The sequence below is a fragment of the Phacochoerus africanus genome, chromosome 13 (assembly GCF_016906955.1).
Source record: "Phacochoerus africanus isolate WHEZ1 chromosome 13, ROS_Pafr_v1, whole genome shotgun sequence".
NCBI classification, from domain to species: domain Eukaryota; kingdom Metazoa; phylum Chordata; class Mammalia; order Artiodactyla; family Suidae; genus Phacochoerus; species Phacochoerus africanus.
This window is the reverse complement of record NC_062556.1, coordinates 25,909,829-25,926,671: the sequence shown is the minus strand read 5'-3', so window position 1 is coordinate 25,926,671 and position 16,843 is coordinate 25,909,829. Positions and strand designations below refer to the sequence as shown.

General features: G+C 47.9%; 1 protein-coding gene across 2 annotated transcripts in view; it reads left to right on the top strand.

The window, feature by feature from the left end:
* Positions 1-7,805: 7,805 nt before the first annotated feature.
* CNMD (chondromodulin) overlaps positions 7,806-16,843 on the top strand; it is a 32,179-nt gene continuing 23,141 nt past the window's right edge. For both annotated transcript variants that reach the window (XM_047756365.1, XM_047756364.1), the window contains exons 1-3: positions 7,806-8,018; positions 8,438-8,578; positions 15,954-16,094. In XM_047756365.1, the coding sequence (XP_047612321.1) occupies positions 7,866-8,018; positions 8,438-8,578; positions 15,954-16,094 (435 nt within the window). In that variant the 5' untranslated portion in view covers positions 7,806-7,865. The remainder of the gene's footprint in view (positions 8,019-8,437; positions 8,579-15,953; positions 16,095-16,843) is intronic.

Sequence of the window (16,843 nt, the reverse complement as noted above, 5' to 3'; positions counted from 1 at the left end):
AGATCAACCCCTAGCCTGGGAACTTCGCTATGGGTACCCACATCCCTAAAGAGCAAAAAGAAAAGAAAAGTTAATCTCTCTACAGTGTAAAGAGATCGAAGGCGGCAAGACTGGAGGGAGGCAGGCAGACGTGGAGAAGTCTCTTTGATGTCCCTGGGTTACTGCCACTTGTAGCTCCATCAAGGGCCATTTCAGCTCCTGGGAGCAGAAAGGTGAGCCGGCGCCAACAAGTAGAGTATTAACCACGCAGAGGGGTGCGGTGGGAGGATACAGCCCCAGTTGTGTAGACACGACCCCTGGGTATCACAACGCTCAGCACGCTTTCTATCCACTCTGGCGTTTAGATGAGGAGAAGGAGGCAGCTTAGGGATGAGTGCTTAAAGATAACTTGAAAAATTAACCTAGCTATGAGGACTGACAGATATTTTAAGATTAGAATGAGGAGTTCCTGCTGTGGCTCAGCGCGTTAAGAACTAGTATCCGTGAGAATGCAGGTTGGATCTCTGGCCTTGCTCAGTGGGTTAAGGATCCGCTTTGCTGCAAGCCGCAGTGTAGGTCACAGATGTGGCTTGGATCTGGAGTTCCTGTGGCTGTGGGCCAGGCCAGCAGCTGCAGCTCCAGCTCCAACTTGACCCCTAACCTGCAAACATCCATATGCCACAGGTGTGGCTATAAGAAGAAAATTGATTGATTGATTGATTGATAAGTAATGGTAGACCGAGTAAAGATCAGCCCTTATCACTTTGGGTGGGCATCTTCCAGTCTGTTGAGGGTCTGCATAGAACGAAAGGGTGGGGGAAGGGTGAATTCCTTCTCTCTGCCTGAGCCGGGTGGCCCATCCCCTCCTGCTCTCAACGTCTGTGCTCCTGATTCTTTGGTCTTCAGGACTCTCATGGGAATGTACACCACTTGTTTCCCAGGTCTCCCGTTTTTTAAGATGAAAGATGATGGGTTTGCCCAGACTCTGTAATTGCATGAACCACCCCTCCCCATAAGAAACATCTCTCTGCATATCTAAATATGTCCTATTGGTTCTGTGTCTCTGGAGGCTCTGACTAATACACAAGTCATTCCCAACCTCCTCCAGTGCCCTCTATACAGCTCTGGGTCTGTTCCCCGCTGGCGGAGTCTTGGCATCTTCACGTCTTCCAGCTCCAAATGGTCACGATTCCTGTAAACTCCACATTGTGTTTCTCACACGACAGCTATCAACGTCTCCCACACTTTGGAAGCCCCGCTGGGTCTCCAGCCTCGCTGTCTCAGCAGATGGCCCCCTCTTCACGGACACTGTCAAGTCCAAAATCTCCACTTGTGTGTTTTCTCGCACTTAATGCATCCACTATTCAGCCAGGGCTCCCTCTTTATACCTAGTTGCTTGCGGTCAAAAGGTGAGGGTTATCAAGTTCCCGTCGTGGCTCCATAGCTAACGAATCCGACTAGGAACCATGAGGTTTCGGGTTCAATCCCTGGCCTTGCTCAGTGGGTTAAGGATCCGGCGTTGCCGTGAGCTGTGGTGTAGGTTGCAGATGTGGTTCGGATCCTGCATGGCTGTGGTTCTGGCAGCGACATCTCCGATTTGCCCCCTAGCCTGGGAACCTCCACATGCTGCGGGAGCGGCCCTAAAAAAGGCAAAAAGACAAAAAAAAAAAAAGGGAGGGTCATGGTGACATCTGCCTCCTCCCCCATACCTCATAATCAATATTCAGAGCTACCTCCAAAATAGGGCTCCAGTCCATTCATTCCGTCCCATCTCCATCCTTTATCATTATCCTGGTCCTGACCACTATCATCTCTCACTTGGACCGCGAAGGAGCCTCCTAAAATATCTACCCCTTTCACTCGTTCCCTCCTCCAAGTCAATCATTCTAGCCTGCAGAGGTTAAAAGGATATGTCTGCTTTTAATTTAATTTTTTGCAAAAAGGAATGTTTGATTTCTATGACTAGTAATAAGGAAAAACATAGACTTACAGAGGGTTATATATTGAGAAGCCTTTTAGCCCTTCCTTTTGCTTTATTTTTTTTTTGTCTTTTTTTTTTTTTTTTTTTTTTGCTATTTCTTGGGCCGCTCCTGCGGCATATGGAGGTTCCCAGGCTAGGGGTCTAATTGGAGCTGTACCCGCTGGCCTATGCCAGAGCCACAGCAACGCAGGATCCGAGCCGTGTCTGCAACCTACACCACAGCTCACGGCAACGCTGGATCCTTAACCCACTGAGCAAGGGCAGGGACCGAACCCGCAACCTCATGGTTCCTAGTCGGATTCGTTAACCACTGCGCCACGACGGGAACTCCTCCTTTTGTTTTAAAAATGAGAAGAAGAAAAGAGCCCCAAAAAATCTTACACAAGCTCACATAGCAAGCATACGGCAAGGCCATGAAAGAAAAGAGGCTTTTCAGGAGTTCCCATTGTGGCACAGAGGAAAACGAATCCGACTAGGAACCATGAGGTTGCAGGTTCAATCCCTGGCCTCACTCAGTGGGTTAAGGATCTGTCCTTGCTGTGAGCTGTGGTGTAGGTCACAGATGAGGCTCGGATCTGGCATTGCTGTGGTTCTGGCATAGGCTGGCAGCAACAGCTCCAATTAAACCCGTGGCCTGGGAACCTCCATATGCTGCAGGCGTGGCCCTATAAAGACAAAAGACCAAAAATAAAAGAAAGAAAGAAAGAAAGAAAAGAGTCTTTTCAATTCCAAGTGTAGCATTGTTCTATGGTCCGGTATTTAGCTACATATAGCCAGAGGTCTAGGTTACAGGGAAAATGTGTCTGAAAAAAACTAAAAATGATAATAAAAATACTTTGATAAAAAATGTGTCATAGGTTTGTGTGGTTTGTAGTACGAATGATTTTTTTTTTTTTTTTATGGCTGCATCTGCCTTGTATGGAAGTTCCCGGGCTAGAGGTCAAATCCAAGCTGTAGCTGCCGTCTATGCCACAACCATGACAACATGTGACTTAAGATGTATCTGTGACCTATGCTGCAGCTGCAACACAGGATTCTTAACCCACAGAGCGATGCCAGGGCTCAAACCCTCATCCTCACAGAGACAACGTCAGGTCCTTAACCCTCTTAGCACAAGCAGAACTCCAAAAAGGATATTTTGTTAAATGCTGAAGTTCCCTGGTGGCTAGTGGGTTAAGCATTTGGCATTGTCACTGCTGTAGCTCAGGTCACTGCTGTGGCACGGATTAGATCCCTGGCCTGGGAACTCGCCCATACCACAGGCATGACAAAAAAATAAAATAAAAAACTACAAACCTGATCATGCCATTCCGCAGTTTCAAACCCCTTAGGGACCTCCCAGGAGCAAGAGGAAAAAATTCCTTAACAAGGCTTTGTTTGCTACAGCTTCATCTCTTGCTGGTCTTTCATTCCCAAGAATCCAGCCTCTCTCCTTCAAATGCCTAAGTCTTTACCAACTCTAGGCCATCTAACATGCTGTCTTGGCACCCTTCCCACCCCTACACCCATCTCCACCTGGAGAATGCCTACCTTTCTTCAGTTCTCAGCTTAAACATCACTTCTTCAGGGGCTGTCCTCTTCCTCCCAGTGCAGACTGGACGTTATGTTATCTCAGGGTACCTTACTTTCCCCTCTTACTGGGACACCTTCATTTTGTGATTATCTGCTTAATGACTGTCTTTGCTTTCTTCTTCTTCTTTTTTTTTTTTTTTCTTTTTCTTCTTCTTTTGTAGGGCAGCATATGGAAATTCCCAGGCCAGGGGTTGAATCAGAGCTGCAACTGCCATCCGATCCCACAGCCAGATCCGAGCCACATCGGCCACCTCCCCCACAGCTCATCGCAATGCCGGATCCTTCACCCACTGAGCCAAGGCCAGGGATCAAACCCGCTTCCTCATGGATACAGGTCAGGTTCTTCACCCACTGAGCCACAGTGGGAACTCCATGACTGTCTTTTCCACTCCGCTCTAAGCAATGCGAGAGCAGGGACCCCGTCTCATCGGCAGACCTAGCACAGTGCCTGGGTCAAGGGCAGAGTCGGATTCTGGATCCCCAGAGAATGAACCCATGGATTAGATCCAGCAGGGGGCTGGGCAGAGGGGAGCAAACTTATGCAGTGGGGGCCCCTTTGTCCCCTTCTCCACAGGATTCACACCGTGCTGCTGCTTCTACTCTCTTTTTTATTTTTTTTATTGGAGTGGAGTTGACGTACACTGTTCTATTGGTTTCAGGTAAATCAGTCATACATATAAATACATGCATCTTTTTTTCCTATATAGGTTATTTTAGACTATTAAGTACATTTTCTAGTGCTATACAGTAAGTTCTTGTTAATCATCTCTCTCTCCCCTCCCTCTCTCTCTCTCTCTCTTTTTTTTTTTTTTTTACTTTTAGCTTTTTAGGGAGGCACCTGCAGCATATGGAAGTTCCCAGGGTCAAATCGGAGCCATAGCTGCTGGCCTACGCCACAGTCACAGCAACGGAGGATCTGAGCCGCATCTGTAACCTACACCCCAGCTCGCAGCAATGCCGGATCCTAAATCCACTGAGCGAGGCCAGGGATCGAACTTGCATCCTCATGGATCCTACTCGGGTTCGCTCATCGCTGAGCCACAGAGGGAACTCCCGTTAACCATCTTTTTTATACAGTAGTGTGTGTACATTATTCCCACCCTCCCAATTCTTCCCTCTCCCCAACGGTTTCACCTACAGTAACCATGAAATGGGTTTTGAAATCTGTGAGTTTGTTTCTGTTTTATAAATAAGTTCTTTTGTATCATTTTTATTAGATTCCATATATAAGGAGTATCATGTGATCCTTGTCTTTCTCTGTCTGACTTACTTCACTCAGGATGCTAATCTCTAGGTCCATCTATTATAGGATACTGAGTGGAGCCCCCAGGCTATGCAGTAGGTCCTGGTTGATTTCCTATTTTACATATAGTAGCACATATATGTTAATTCCAACCCCCCCCCCTCCTTTCCCCTTTGGGAAACATCGGTTTGTTTTCCAAGTCCGTGAGTCTGTTTCTGTTTTGTAAAGAAGTGCATTTGTATTTATTCCTTTTTAGATGCTGCATGTAAGTGATATCATATGATTTTTGTCTCCCTCTGTCAGACCTACTTCACTTAGTATAATAATCTCGAGGTCCATCCATGTTACTGCAAATGGCATTGTTTTCATGGCTAGTATTCCATTGTATATATGCACCACAGCTTTTTTTTTTTTTTTTTTTTTTTGGCTTTTCTAGGGCTGCATATGGAAGTTCCCAGGCTAGGGGTCTAATCGGAGCTGTAGCCGCCGGCCTATGCCACAGCCACAGCAACGTGGGATCCGAGCCTCGTCTACAACCTACACCACAGCTCATGACAACGTCGTCGGATCCTTAACCCACTGAACGAGGCCAGGGATCGAACCCGCAACCCCATGGTTCCTAGTCAGATTCGTTAACCACTGATCCACAACGGGAACTCCTGTACCACATCTTCCTTATCCATTCTTCCATTGATGGACATTTAGGTTGCTTCCATGTCCTGGCTGTTGTAAATAGTGCTGCAATGAACATTGGGGTGCACGTATCTTTTCAAATTATGTTTTTTTCTGGATAGATGCCCAGGAGTGGGTTTGCTGGACCGTATGACAGTTTATTTATTTTTTGTCTTTTTAGAGCCTCACTGGGAGCATATGGAAGTTCCCAGGCATATGGAAGTTCTGCCACAGCAATGCCAGATCCAAGCCACATCTACAACCTACACCACAGTTCACAGCAATGCCGGCTTCTTCACCCACTGAGCAAGGCGAGGGAGGGAACCCACATCCTCAGGGATATTAGTTGGATTCATTACTGCTGAGCCACGATGGGAACTCCAGCCACTTCATCCTTTTAAGGAGCTGCCAAGATCCCTCTGTGAGGATGGATCATAAGTTCTCTGTGGACCCTGAAGATGTTTCTAGGCCTTTGTTCTAGCCAACATGCTACAATGAGTATCCTTGCATGTATAGGATTTTTCCAACCTGTGAGCCCATCTGTGGGGTAAATCCACAAGAATGAAATTATGCTTTGCATTGTGGAATTAAATTGCTCTCCACAACAGTGGCACCAGTTCACCCACCGGCAGCAAGAAGGCCTTGTTTGCCCTCATACTCTCCAACAGATTGTTTTAACAAGTGTTTTTATTTTTGCCAGTCTGATAGGTAAAAAGGAATACTTTTCATTTGCACATCTTTGTATAAGTGTAGTCAAGCATTTTTCTTATGTTTAACAGCCATTTGAATTCCCCCTTCTGTGGATTCTCTGTTCCCATCCTTTGCCCATTTTGCTATTGCAGTGTTGGTCTTTTCATGATTCCTAGGAACCCTCTATCTAAGAAAACGAGTTCCTTGTCTGTGATATGAGTTGCACATCCTTTTTTTTTTTTTGCCTTTTTTGTAGGGCTGCACCTGCGGCACATGGAGGTTCCCAAGCTAGAGGTTGAATCGGAGCTGTAGCTGCCGGCCTACACCACAGCCACAGGAATGTGGGATCCTTAACCCACTGAGCAAGGCCAGAGATCGAACCCACGTCCTCATGGATACTACCTGCGTTGGTTAACCACTGAGCTATGAGGGGAACTCCAGCAACTGGTCTTATATCCGGTCTCAGAACTGCTGCTCCCGACTTCCTCTTCTCCCTTGCATTCCCACCACTCTCCCAGTCTCCCCAGGTCTGTAACCTCAGTCTCCCCAGTCCAACACCTGCCTACAGATTCTTCCGTGCAAGTCTCTTCCATGCTTCCGCTCCTTTCCAGCCCTGTCATCTTACTGGTCACTACATGCTGTCTCTCATCAGCAACCCCCAGAATGGGACACTTCCTCCTGCCGCAGTCCTGTCATCCAACCTCCTTCTGCTCAGGAAACCTCGGGCCCCCCCCCCTGCATTATACACACACACACACACACACACACACACACATAAAATGCTATTATATATAAATATATATGCTATTATATAGTATACATATGCTGTTACATACAATAGCATATATAATATATAACTATATATGCTATTATATATATATAGCTATTATATATGCTACTGTGTTATATATACTATATGCTATTATATATATATAGCTATTATATATGCTACTGTGTTATATATACTATATGCAATATACATGCTATTATGTAATATACATGCTATATATAAGCTATTCTTTTGGACATATCAGTGTTTTGGATTTGTGAGTGTTGCCATTCTTTTTGTCACTTTGTTTCATTTAACCAGAATGTACTCTTACTCTGGTCTCCGCAACGCCTTCCCTCCAGCTCTTCTTGGCTTTCGATTTTGCTGCAGCAGTACACTCCGGCTAAGGCTCGGAGAGAAACCAGTGACAGGGGCCCGTCTCTAAGACCCTGCTCCATGCTCCTGTCCCAGGGCCATCCAGCAGTGCCAGGCGCGTGTAAACCCTGGCAAACTTTGGCCCGTGTCCTCCATCCACTTGCAGGACCCTGCTCTCCTCTGTGTCTGGTTCCACCAGCCCCCAGCACACACATACAAGGGCACTGCAGGAAATGGGCCTCCCGCCAGGCGTCACAGCAGAGCCCTGGGACATCCTAAGAGATTCTTGGCGGAAAGAATTCTGGCAATTTGGCATTTCTTGGGGGCACAGGACTCAGCATCCCCGGTCTGTCTACCCACCTCTATCTCCACCAGGAGACATTCAGGTTTGGGGGATATGCAGGAGCGAACAAGAAGAGGAGGCTCCGGAATGCAGGACCGGCTCATGTTGCTCGGGCGGGAGAGGGAAGGGAGGAGAGAGGTGAGGCGGTGGAAGGAGAGGTGGGGAGCGCTGGGCTGGCCCAGGCGGGACCGGGGGACCGCGCGCCCGTGTGTGTGCGCGCGCGCCTCTGCACCGTGTTGAAATGCCCTGCACGTCGGGGCAGCAGGACAGAGCCGAGGACGCGCGCGGAGCCTCCCAGGGTCCTGCTCTTGGGACAGCAGCCATGACGGAGAACTCGGACAAAGTGCCCATCGCCCTGGTGGGGCCCGACGACGTTGAGTTTTGCAGCCCCCCGGTAAGTACAGCCCGGGAGCCCCAGAACGCGGGGTCCGGATCCCTTGTCCCGGGTCAGCGATTTGTGCCACCAAACTTGGGAGGTGGGAGCAAATTGGGGCGCCCAAATGTGGGCTTGGGGTGGCACCCCACGCGTGTGCTTGTGCAGGGGGGTCGGCATCCCCAGAGGGTGTGAAGGGGCGAGAGTGAGGAGGGAGCGTCGGGTGGCCGGCGGAGAGAGAACCACGGGGCGATGTCCCTGAACCGCGAAAAGTTTGCCCTGGGCACATCCACGCCCAAGAACCAGGGACCCTCGGGCGGTAGCTCAGCGAAAGGGGAGGCCGGGAGGAGCCTGGGATGAGCTGCATCCCATTCCCACCCCGGAGGCCCCGGGAGCTGCGTGCAGACGTGACGGTCCTTTTCCCGCCCGCCCGCCCGCAGGCATACGCCACAGTGACAGTGAAGCCCTCCAGCCCCGCGAGGCTGCTCAAGGTCGGAGCCCTAGTCCTCATTTCGGGCGCAGTGCTGCTGCTCTTCGGAGCCATCGGGGCCTTTTATTTTTGGAAGGGGGGCGACAATCACGTAAGTCCAGAGCGCGGGGTGCAGGCTGGAGTCGGGGTGCGTGGGGCGGGGAGGGGCGCGGGGTGGCGGGGTCCCCTGGGTCACCCGCGTGTTCCCCCGGCCCAGGTGGCGCTAGAGCGGCCCCTCACGCCAGCTGACGCTGTCCCCTCAGGGCTTCCCTGGCACCCTCTCCCTTCTCCCATCCAACGCCACGAGGTGGCTTTGTAGAAAAGCAAGGCAGGGTTTTAAGGGAGAATGTTAAAACAGAGGAGCGGGGATGTGCAGTGGAAGGTTCCAGAAGAGTCCTTTTTGGCCGATCTCAGCCTGGCCCCTCCACGATGCGGGTAAAGCACGTTCCCTCTGGCTTCGCCTTACTCATCCTTAGGGAAGAAATGCAATGAAGGCCTTTCCCAGGTGAGAACGCCTGTGAATTTAAGAACCTGGGACAAAGACGGTGGAGCAATATTCAGACTCAATGGTTATTAGGGACCAATTTGACCTCTTAAGTTTCATCTCTCTCTCTCTCTCTCTCTCTTCCCCTCTTCTCCCCAGCTGCCCTCATCCTTAAGGCACTCATCCCTCTTGCTTTAAGAAAAAGGGGGGGGGGCAGGGAGGGAGTGGGATGGACTGCGAATCTGGGGTTCATAGAGGCAAACTATTGCCTTTGGAATGGATAAGCAATGAGATCCTGCTGTGTAGCGCTGGGAACTACATCTAGTCACTTATGATGGAGTGTGGTGGGGGATAATGTGAGAAAAAGAAAGTGACTCGGTCACTTTGCTGTGCAGTAGAAAACTGACAGAACATGGTAAACCAGCTATAGTGGAAAAAATAAAAATCATTCAAAAAAGAAAAAGAAACAGAAGTTCTAACTTCCTTAAAGATGGCTCATCGCTTTAAAAATCAATTCTGGCCTGGTCACATGTGATTGAATGGTAAAGGTCTCACCACCGACTGTCCTACCTTCTTGGTAGGCAACTATTTATTTTAAAGCTGGATTGGCTTCAAGGAATATAAATCGTGCTCCTGAGTTGACTGGGCAAAATTCCAGTGTGTTTGCTAAATACTTTGAATTGTGTTCGCTTATGTAAAGGGGGGCATTTTATCTTGATGACGTTGCCCGGCCTGGTATAAGCTTCTTTCAACTCATGGAAAAGAATTCCATCCCCGGGGTGCACACAAAGGGCTGTTTCTTAATCACTGCCCTCAGAGGATCTGTGGCTGTTCCCCCCCCCCCCCCGCCCCAGCCCCCTGTCTCTCCCACCATGAAATTCAAAGCATGAACAAATTCCAGTACTTAGAGAAAAATGGTGCTGAAAGCGATGCAGCCATTTTATCCATCACATCTTCTGCCGTCGCTGCATAATTTGTATTTTTAACTCAAACGCCTAATGTAGATAAGCATGCCATTTAGCACTGCGTCTGTTTTAGAGACTGTATCAGATTTACAAGCATCGATTTGTAAGATCAGAATTGCACAGTGTTTTGTGTATATGTGAAAAGTGCCTTAATGTAGTTGTATATTTTAAATATAGAAGCGGGGCCAGATGCTCATATTTGAAAGCAGGCATATCCGAACATGAAAACCATTTCAGTATCTCCGTCTCCATTAATGGCAGGGTTTAGATTGCCATCCCCTGGGAGATGGTATGGAATTTGAATGTAAATGCTATCTCTTAGATGACAAAACTTCAGCAGTATAGGTCCTATGGGGATAAAAAGAGCTTTGCTTTTTTTTTTTTTGCCTTTTTTGGGGGGAGGGGGTATAAAGATTTGGTCATGATATATGTCAAAATGAATACCCTGTGGCATTTAATTATTCAAGGCACACACAGCTCACTGACAAGCTTCTAGAAAGAGAGATTGAAAGATCATCCCGAAGGAGGAGGGCCTCCTTTTAGCAGAGCTTTTACTTTCCTGCAGGACGGTTGGTTGTCTGGTTCAACAGAGCAGTATTAAATTCTACAAATACAGAGAGATAGTGAATCACATTTTATTGCCAACAATCAAAGTTACCACTATTTCCTATAGAGGCAGGTGAATGAAGAAAATCATGGTCGGTTTTTTTTCAAACTCCCCAAATAGTCCGGGCTGATCCCTATTACTTAAGTCTGAAAAACAAGTCACAAAATACTAAATAGAGTCAATTTGGCACCGTCTTTGCGTAGCGTATACACACAGTCTGCTTTCCCTGAATGCAAAAATACATAGCCGAAACAAAAAAGGTTAAGTCTCTGTCAAACAGAGTTTGAACCCCCAGGAGTTCCCATTGTGGCTCAGCAGTAATGAACCTGACTTGTATCCATGGATGTGGGTTCGGTCCCTGGCCTCACTCAGTGGGTTGGGGATCTGGTGTTGCTGTGACTGTGGCGTAGGCCGGCATCTACAGCTTGGATCGGACTCCTAGCCTGGGAACCTCCATAGGCTGGGGGTGAAGCCCTAAAAACACAAAAAGCAAAAAAATAAAGAAAAAATAAAGAAGGAGAAGGAGGAAAAGAAACAAAGACAGACAACCCCCAACCAAATGGACTACGACACTCTGGGGATTATCCATGCCTCTGTGCGTCTATGTTGGTTTATAGAGAAGAACCAGCAGTCATTTACCTCCTATTCCTTTCCTCTGGGCAAATCCCCTAAGGACAGGTTGCCAAGAAATTGGCTGGAAGACTCTGAAGCATTGGAGTTCTAATAATCAGGGGAAAGTGACGGGGCTTAAAGACTGAGACCATGTTTCATGCACATTATTGTAAATGCAACAAGACATTGAAATATGGCCCATTCCCACCAATATGAGATAACTGACACGTTTACCCCATGGGATGAGAGGATGAGCTCATTGCTCGGGGCCTTTGGTCTCAGCCTGATTTTTCTAGACATTGTCCCAAACATAATGTCATTATCCTAAGAACCCGGGCTTTATTAGAAAGTCATTAGCAAATATCCTTGGCTGTAAAAGGCACCATATTGAGCAGAAATTTGGCACATCCTAAGCTTTCTTTGTGCTTGGATAGAAATAGCCTTAGGTGCTAACAGCTCCATCAGCTTTGAGCAGATAATGTGATTACTGCTCCACCAACCCAGCCTCCTCCTGAGCTCCAGGCCCAAGATTTTGGAAACAACTTCCGACTTTTTTTTTCTTTTTTTTTTTGTCTTCTTTGCCATTTCTTGGGCCACTCCCGAGGCCCATGGAGGTTCCTAGGCTAGGGGTCGAATTGGAGCTGTAGCTGCCGGCCTACGCCAGGGCCACAGCCACGCGGGATCCGAGCCACGTCTGCGACCTACACCACAGCTCATGGCAACGCCGGATCCTTAACCCACTGAGCAAGGCCAGGGATCGAACCCACAACCTCATAGTTCCTAGTCGGATTAGTTAACCACTGCACCATGATGGGAACTCCAACAACTTCCGACTTTTTACCATCACCTCCACGCCAGTCACTTCAGCAGGGCACAAGCCTCCCACTGCTGCTCCACGCAGACAGTGTCCTGCTTATAAAAGACAGGCTAGGGGGATCCCTTCATGACTCAGCAGTTAACAAACCCAACTAGGACCCATGAGGATGTGGGTTTGATCCCTGGCTTCGCCCTGTGGGTTGGCGATCTGGCATTGTCATGTGGTGTAGGTCATAGATGCAGCTCGGATCCCATGTCTCTGTGGCTGTGGTGTAGCCCAGCAGCTGTAGCACCAATTCAGCTCCTAGCCTGGGAACTTCCATATGCCACGGGTGTGGCCCTGAAAAGAAAAAGAGAAAAAAAAAAAAAAGACCAGCTGAAGCCACCTCACAAAGAAGGCGATACCCATGCTAGTTAGGGGGGATTTTGTTGGAGGGGTGGTGGTGGAGGAGAGTGAAATTAAGATCACAAGCCACATTTCTCGTCTTGCCATCTTGTGTCCTTATTAAGCAGTCCTGAAAATTTGGAAATAGTTCATGTCTTTGTCTTTTTTATTTTATCGAAGTACAGTTGATTTACACGGTTGTGTTAATATCTGCTGCACAGAAAAGTGATTCAGTTATACATATATATTCTTTTTCATATTCTTTTCCATTATGGTTTATCATAGGATGTTGAATCTATCTCCCTGTGCTATACAGTGGGGCCTTGCTGTTTATCCATCCTATGTGTAATAGTTTGCCTTGGTAATAGTAGAATATAATATAATATAATATAATATAATATAATATAATATAATATATAATGTAATATATAGTGTAATGTAATATAATATGTCTGCTAGTCCCAAATTCCCAATCCATCCATCCCCCATCCCTCTCTCCCGTGGCAGCCACAAGTCTGTTCTGTCTATCTGTGTCTTTTTCTTTTTTCTTTTTTTGTTTTTTGTTTTGTTTTGTTTTGCTTTGTGAGTCTTTTTCTGATAACTAGTTAATTTCTTAAATTTGAGATCGCTTTATTAGTCAAAAGCTTACGTGCAATGCTTTTTTGAAAAAGAGGCTTTTGTCGCCTGAGTGAAGGCAGGACCCTTGCGCCAGCAAAAACGCACACCAGCGTTGTCCACCCCGCGCCCCCTGACAGCCAGAAGTCAAGTACACAGCGGCTGCTCAGAAAGCACAGGGGGCAGAACAGAGCCCGCTTTCTAAGCCTGACCTGCAGAAAGCTCTGGCTCAGCCAAAGCAAACAGGTTTCCTCAAATTGGCTGATGGTAAGGACCATCTGAGGTGCAAAGTGAAAACATTGGTGGGCCCTGCTCCCGTTCCCCAGAAATCGGAACCCCGAGAAGCAGTTCTTATGACCCGGCGCGCTGGGGAGACCATGCCCTGCAGGAATCAAGGTTCATTAGAAGGAGGAAAAAAGAGGCGCAAGAGGCGGCCGAACTGCATGCTGGGATATTCTCTTTCCCCGAATGAGGGTCGTTTGCCTAAAAGGGGAGCCGCTAGCGATGTCGGGTCTGCATCTCTGCAAATGAAAGAGCGCTCTGTGGGTCTTGTGATAATGAGTTTTCTACAAGGAATGATCCAGGAACAACAGATGCTTTTCCCAGGGTTTGTCCACGCGGCAGTCAGGCCCTTTCTCATAATGAGGGAGCAAATCAGACTTCAATTGCATCTGAGCTCTTTGCGATTCTGACCTACTGACCTACTGATACTAAGTAGCAAGTGTCTTTCATCAGTTCCCATCCCTTCCCCTTTAAAGAGTTTATAAATTATAAGATTATGAATAAGATGGCTCATGTAAGAGATCTATTGCATGGCATATATAAGATAGAGAGATATACCTATATATGCCTCCAAGTTAGAAAGAGGAAGAAAAGAGACGAAAAGGAACCCAGTCACTGCCCCACAACACAGAGAAGGTTTGAGCCGCCCAGCACGGCACAGTGAGCAGGATCAGTGTGTAAATCGTGAACCACTATATATATATATATTTTTTTTTTTTTAAGGCTGCACCCACGGCGTATGCAAGTTCCCGGGCTAGGGTCGCATCAGAGCTGTAGCTGCCAGCCTACACCACAGCCACACCAACAGAGAATCCTTAATCCACTGAGCAAGGCCCAGGCTGGAATCCACATCCTCAGAGACACTGTGTCGAGTCCTTAACCTGCTGAGCCACAACGGGAACTCCGTAAATCACTTTTTAAACTAGTATCCTAACCAGATGTCTAAACCGAGAGCCCTTTGGATCATCTAATTTAGTGGCGCACTGTAAAAAAAAATTTTTCTAACGGCAGAATTTTAAACAACATCTTAGAAATCCAAGGCATGATGCAGATCAGAAGCAGAGCTTCTCTGGCTCAATTGCAGGTGGCCGGGGAGGTGGGGGGTCGTAAAGGAGCTTCATTGTCCCACCTGCTCTGCTCCTCTCACCTCTGGGCCACCTCTGTGAAGCCCCAGGGCTCTAAGGACACAAAGGAAAACCGCCTCTGAGATCTCATTTCATCATTTTACACTTGAGGCAACTCCCGAGACCCAGCAATAAGTGATGCGGCCACCTGTTTTTCTGATGCCGGGACCAGCGCTCTTGGACAACGCCAGGCCTCCCTCCCCCGTCCCCACAGGTCTCATAACGAAATGCCTTATGACACCATATGCCTGTCCCATAGAGTCATTAAAATGAGTACCTCTTATTCGGAGCCGAAACAGATGTGCACATTGACCTTGCTGTCTGTAAATGCTGCTCTGTTCCAGGCATAGCCCAGTCCTGTCTGCAGGCCTTTCTGTACACCACCCTCCACGCCAAATCTTGACTGCAGGATTTTAAAAAATACCTGTGGGAATTCCTGTCGTGGCGCAGCGAAAACGAATCCAACTAGGAACCATGAGGTTGTGGGTTTGATCCCTGGCCTCGCTCAGTGGGTAAAGGATCCGGCGTTGCCTTGAGCTGTGGTGTAGGTCACAGATGTGGCTCAGATCCTGCGTTGCTGTGGCTGTGGTGTAGGCTGGCAGCTGTAGCTCCGATTCAACCCCTAGCCTGGGAACCTCCATATGCCATGGGTGCAGCCCCCCACCCCCCCCAAAATAGCTTTGAATTCAGGTGCCCCTGCAGGCTTGTTCACTTAACAGCCCAGTTAACCCTCTGCCTCCCCAGTGTCCATGTATCTATCAGTGGGTCTCAACTCTGGCTGCACAGTAGGATTGGCCTTTGTTTTTTATTTGTTATTTATTTTGTCTTTTTAGGGCCAGACCTGAGGCATGCGGACATTCCCAGGCTAGGGGTCGAATCACAGCTGTAGCTGCCAGCCTACACCACAGCCACAGCAATGCGGGATCCCAGCCACGTCTTCAACCTACACCAGAGCTCACGTCAACGCCAGATCCTTAACCCAGTGATCGAGGCCAGGGATAGAACCCACATCCTCCTGGACACTAGTTGAATTCATTTCCATTGAACCATGATGGGAATTCCCAGGACTGACCTTTACCCTGATGGCTGAGTAGGTGAAGGATCCAGCATTGTCACTGCTGTGGTGTGGGTTCAGTCCCTGGCCTGGGAACTTGCGCATGCCATGGGCATGGCAGAAAGAGAGAGAGAGAAAGGAAGGAAGGAGGGAAAGAAGGAAGGGGGTGGGAGACGAGATCTATGCTCAAGCCCCATCCCCACAGATTCTGATTTGACCGCTGGAGAGTAAGTGGGCGAAATCCAAGTGTGATAGCTGGAGGTTCTACTCAGATGCTTCTATACGCAGCCAGGATTGCAAATCGCTGAGCTATGCTAGTATCAGAGACTCTCAAAGCTATTACTTTGAAGGTATTTTTAAAGAAATCATTGTGTTAAGTGATTGATACATGAATGAAGTCCTCATAGAGAAATGTCTTACTACGAAGGATGTTTCCATGCCTCTCAGATAAACAGGAAAGCTACTTCATATGCCAAAAGTCTCGAGATAAGCCCTGAATTGCTTTAAAAGGGAAGCATCACTAACTCTCATGTTCACTTCCAGATTTACAATGTCCATTATACCATGAGCATCAATGGGAAATTACAAGATGGGTCAATGGAAATAGATGCTGGGAACAACGTGGAGACCTTTAAAATGGGAAACGGAGCCGAAGAGGCGATTGAAGTTAATGATTTCCAGAATGTAAGTATATGTCATACATTTAGGGCGTTTCACCAGGCAAGTCCGGGAGACTTTTCACTCAGGTCGGATGATCTCTCATACACATCCAACTGGGAACTGTTCTTTATGGCAGGCAGAGCGCCGCTAACCCGCATGCGCCATGCATCATGTTCTGAGCAAGGACCACTCTTGGTCCCTTACATCTTCACCATCAAAACATCAACCCCTTAGCACTGAAGAGAACAAAGTCTTGGCAGAAAAACTTGTAAGAGCCATTTCTTTCCAAGCAGCTTTCTTTTCTTTTCTTTTTTGTCTTTTTAGGGCCACACCCACAGCATATAGAAATTCCCAGGCGAGGGGTCAAATGGGAGCGATGGTGTGGCCACAGCCACGGCCACACCAGATCTGAGCCACATCTGTGACCGACACCACAGCTCACAGCAACCTCTCATCCTTAACCCATTGAATGTGGCCAGGGATCGAACCCACATCCTCACGGATACTAGTTGGGTTCCTTTCCACTGAGTCATAACGGAAACTCCTCCAAGCAGCTTTCTTAACAGAGTGACTAAAAGGCTCCCAGAGCCTCGCAAGCTCTGAAATGGGCAGCTTGTGGAGAGGAAGGAAAATGTAATGGCCCCAGCATCTCATCCACAGCAGGTAGGATCGATTTACAATTTCTCAGTTCTTCCGATTTCCCATTTAATCCAGACAATGAGCCTGGTGAAAGCCCCCCAGTGTATCATAGGCTTTCGGAACGTGGCCTATTA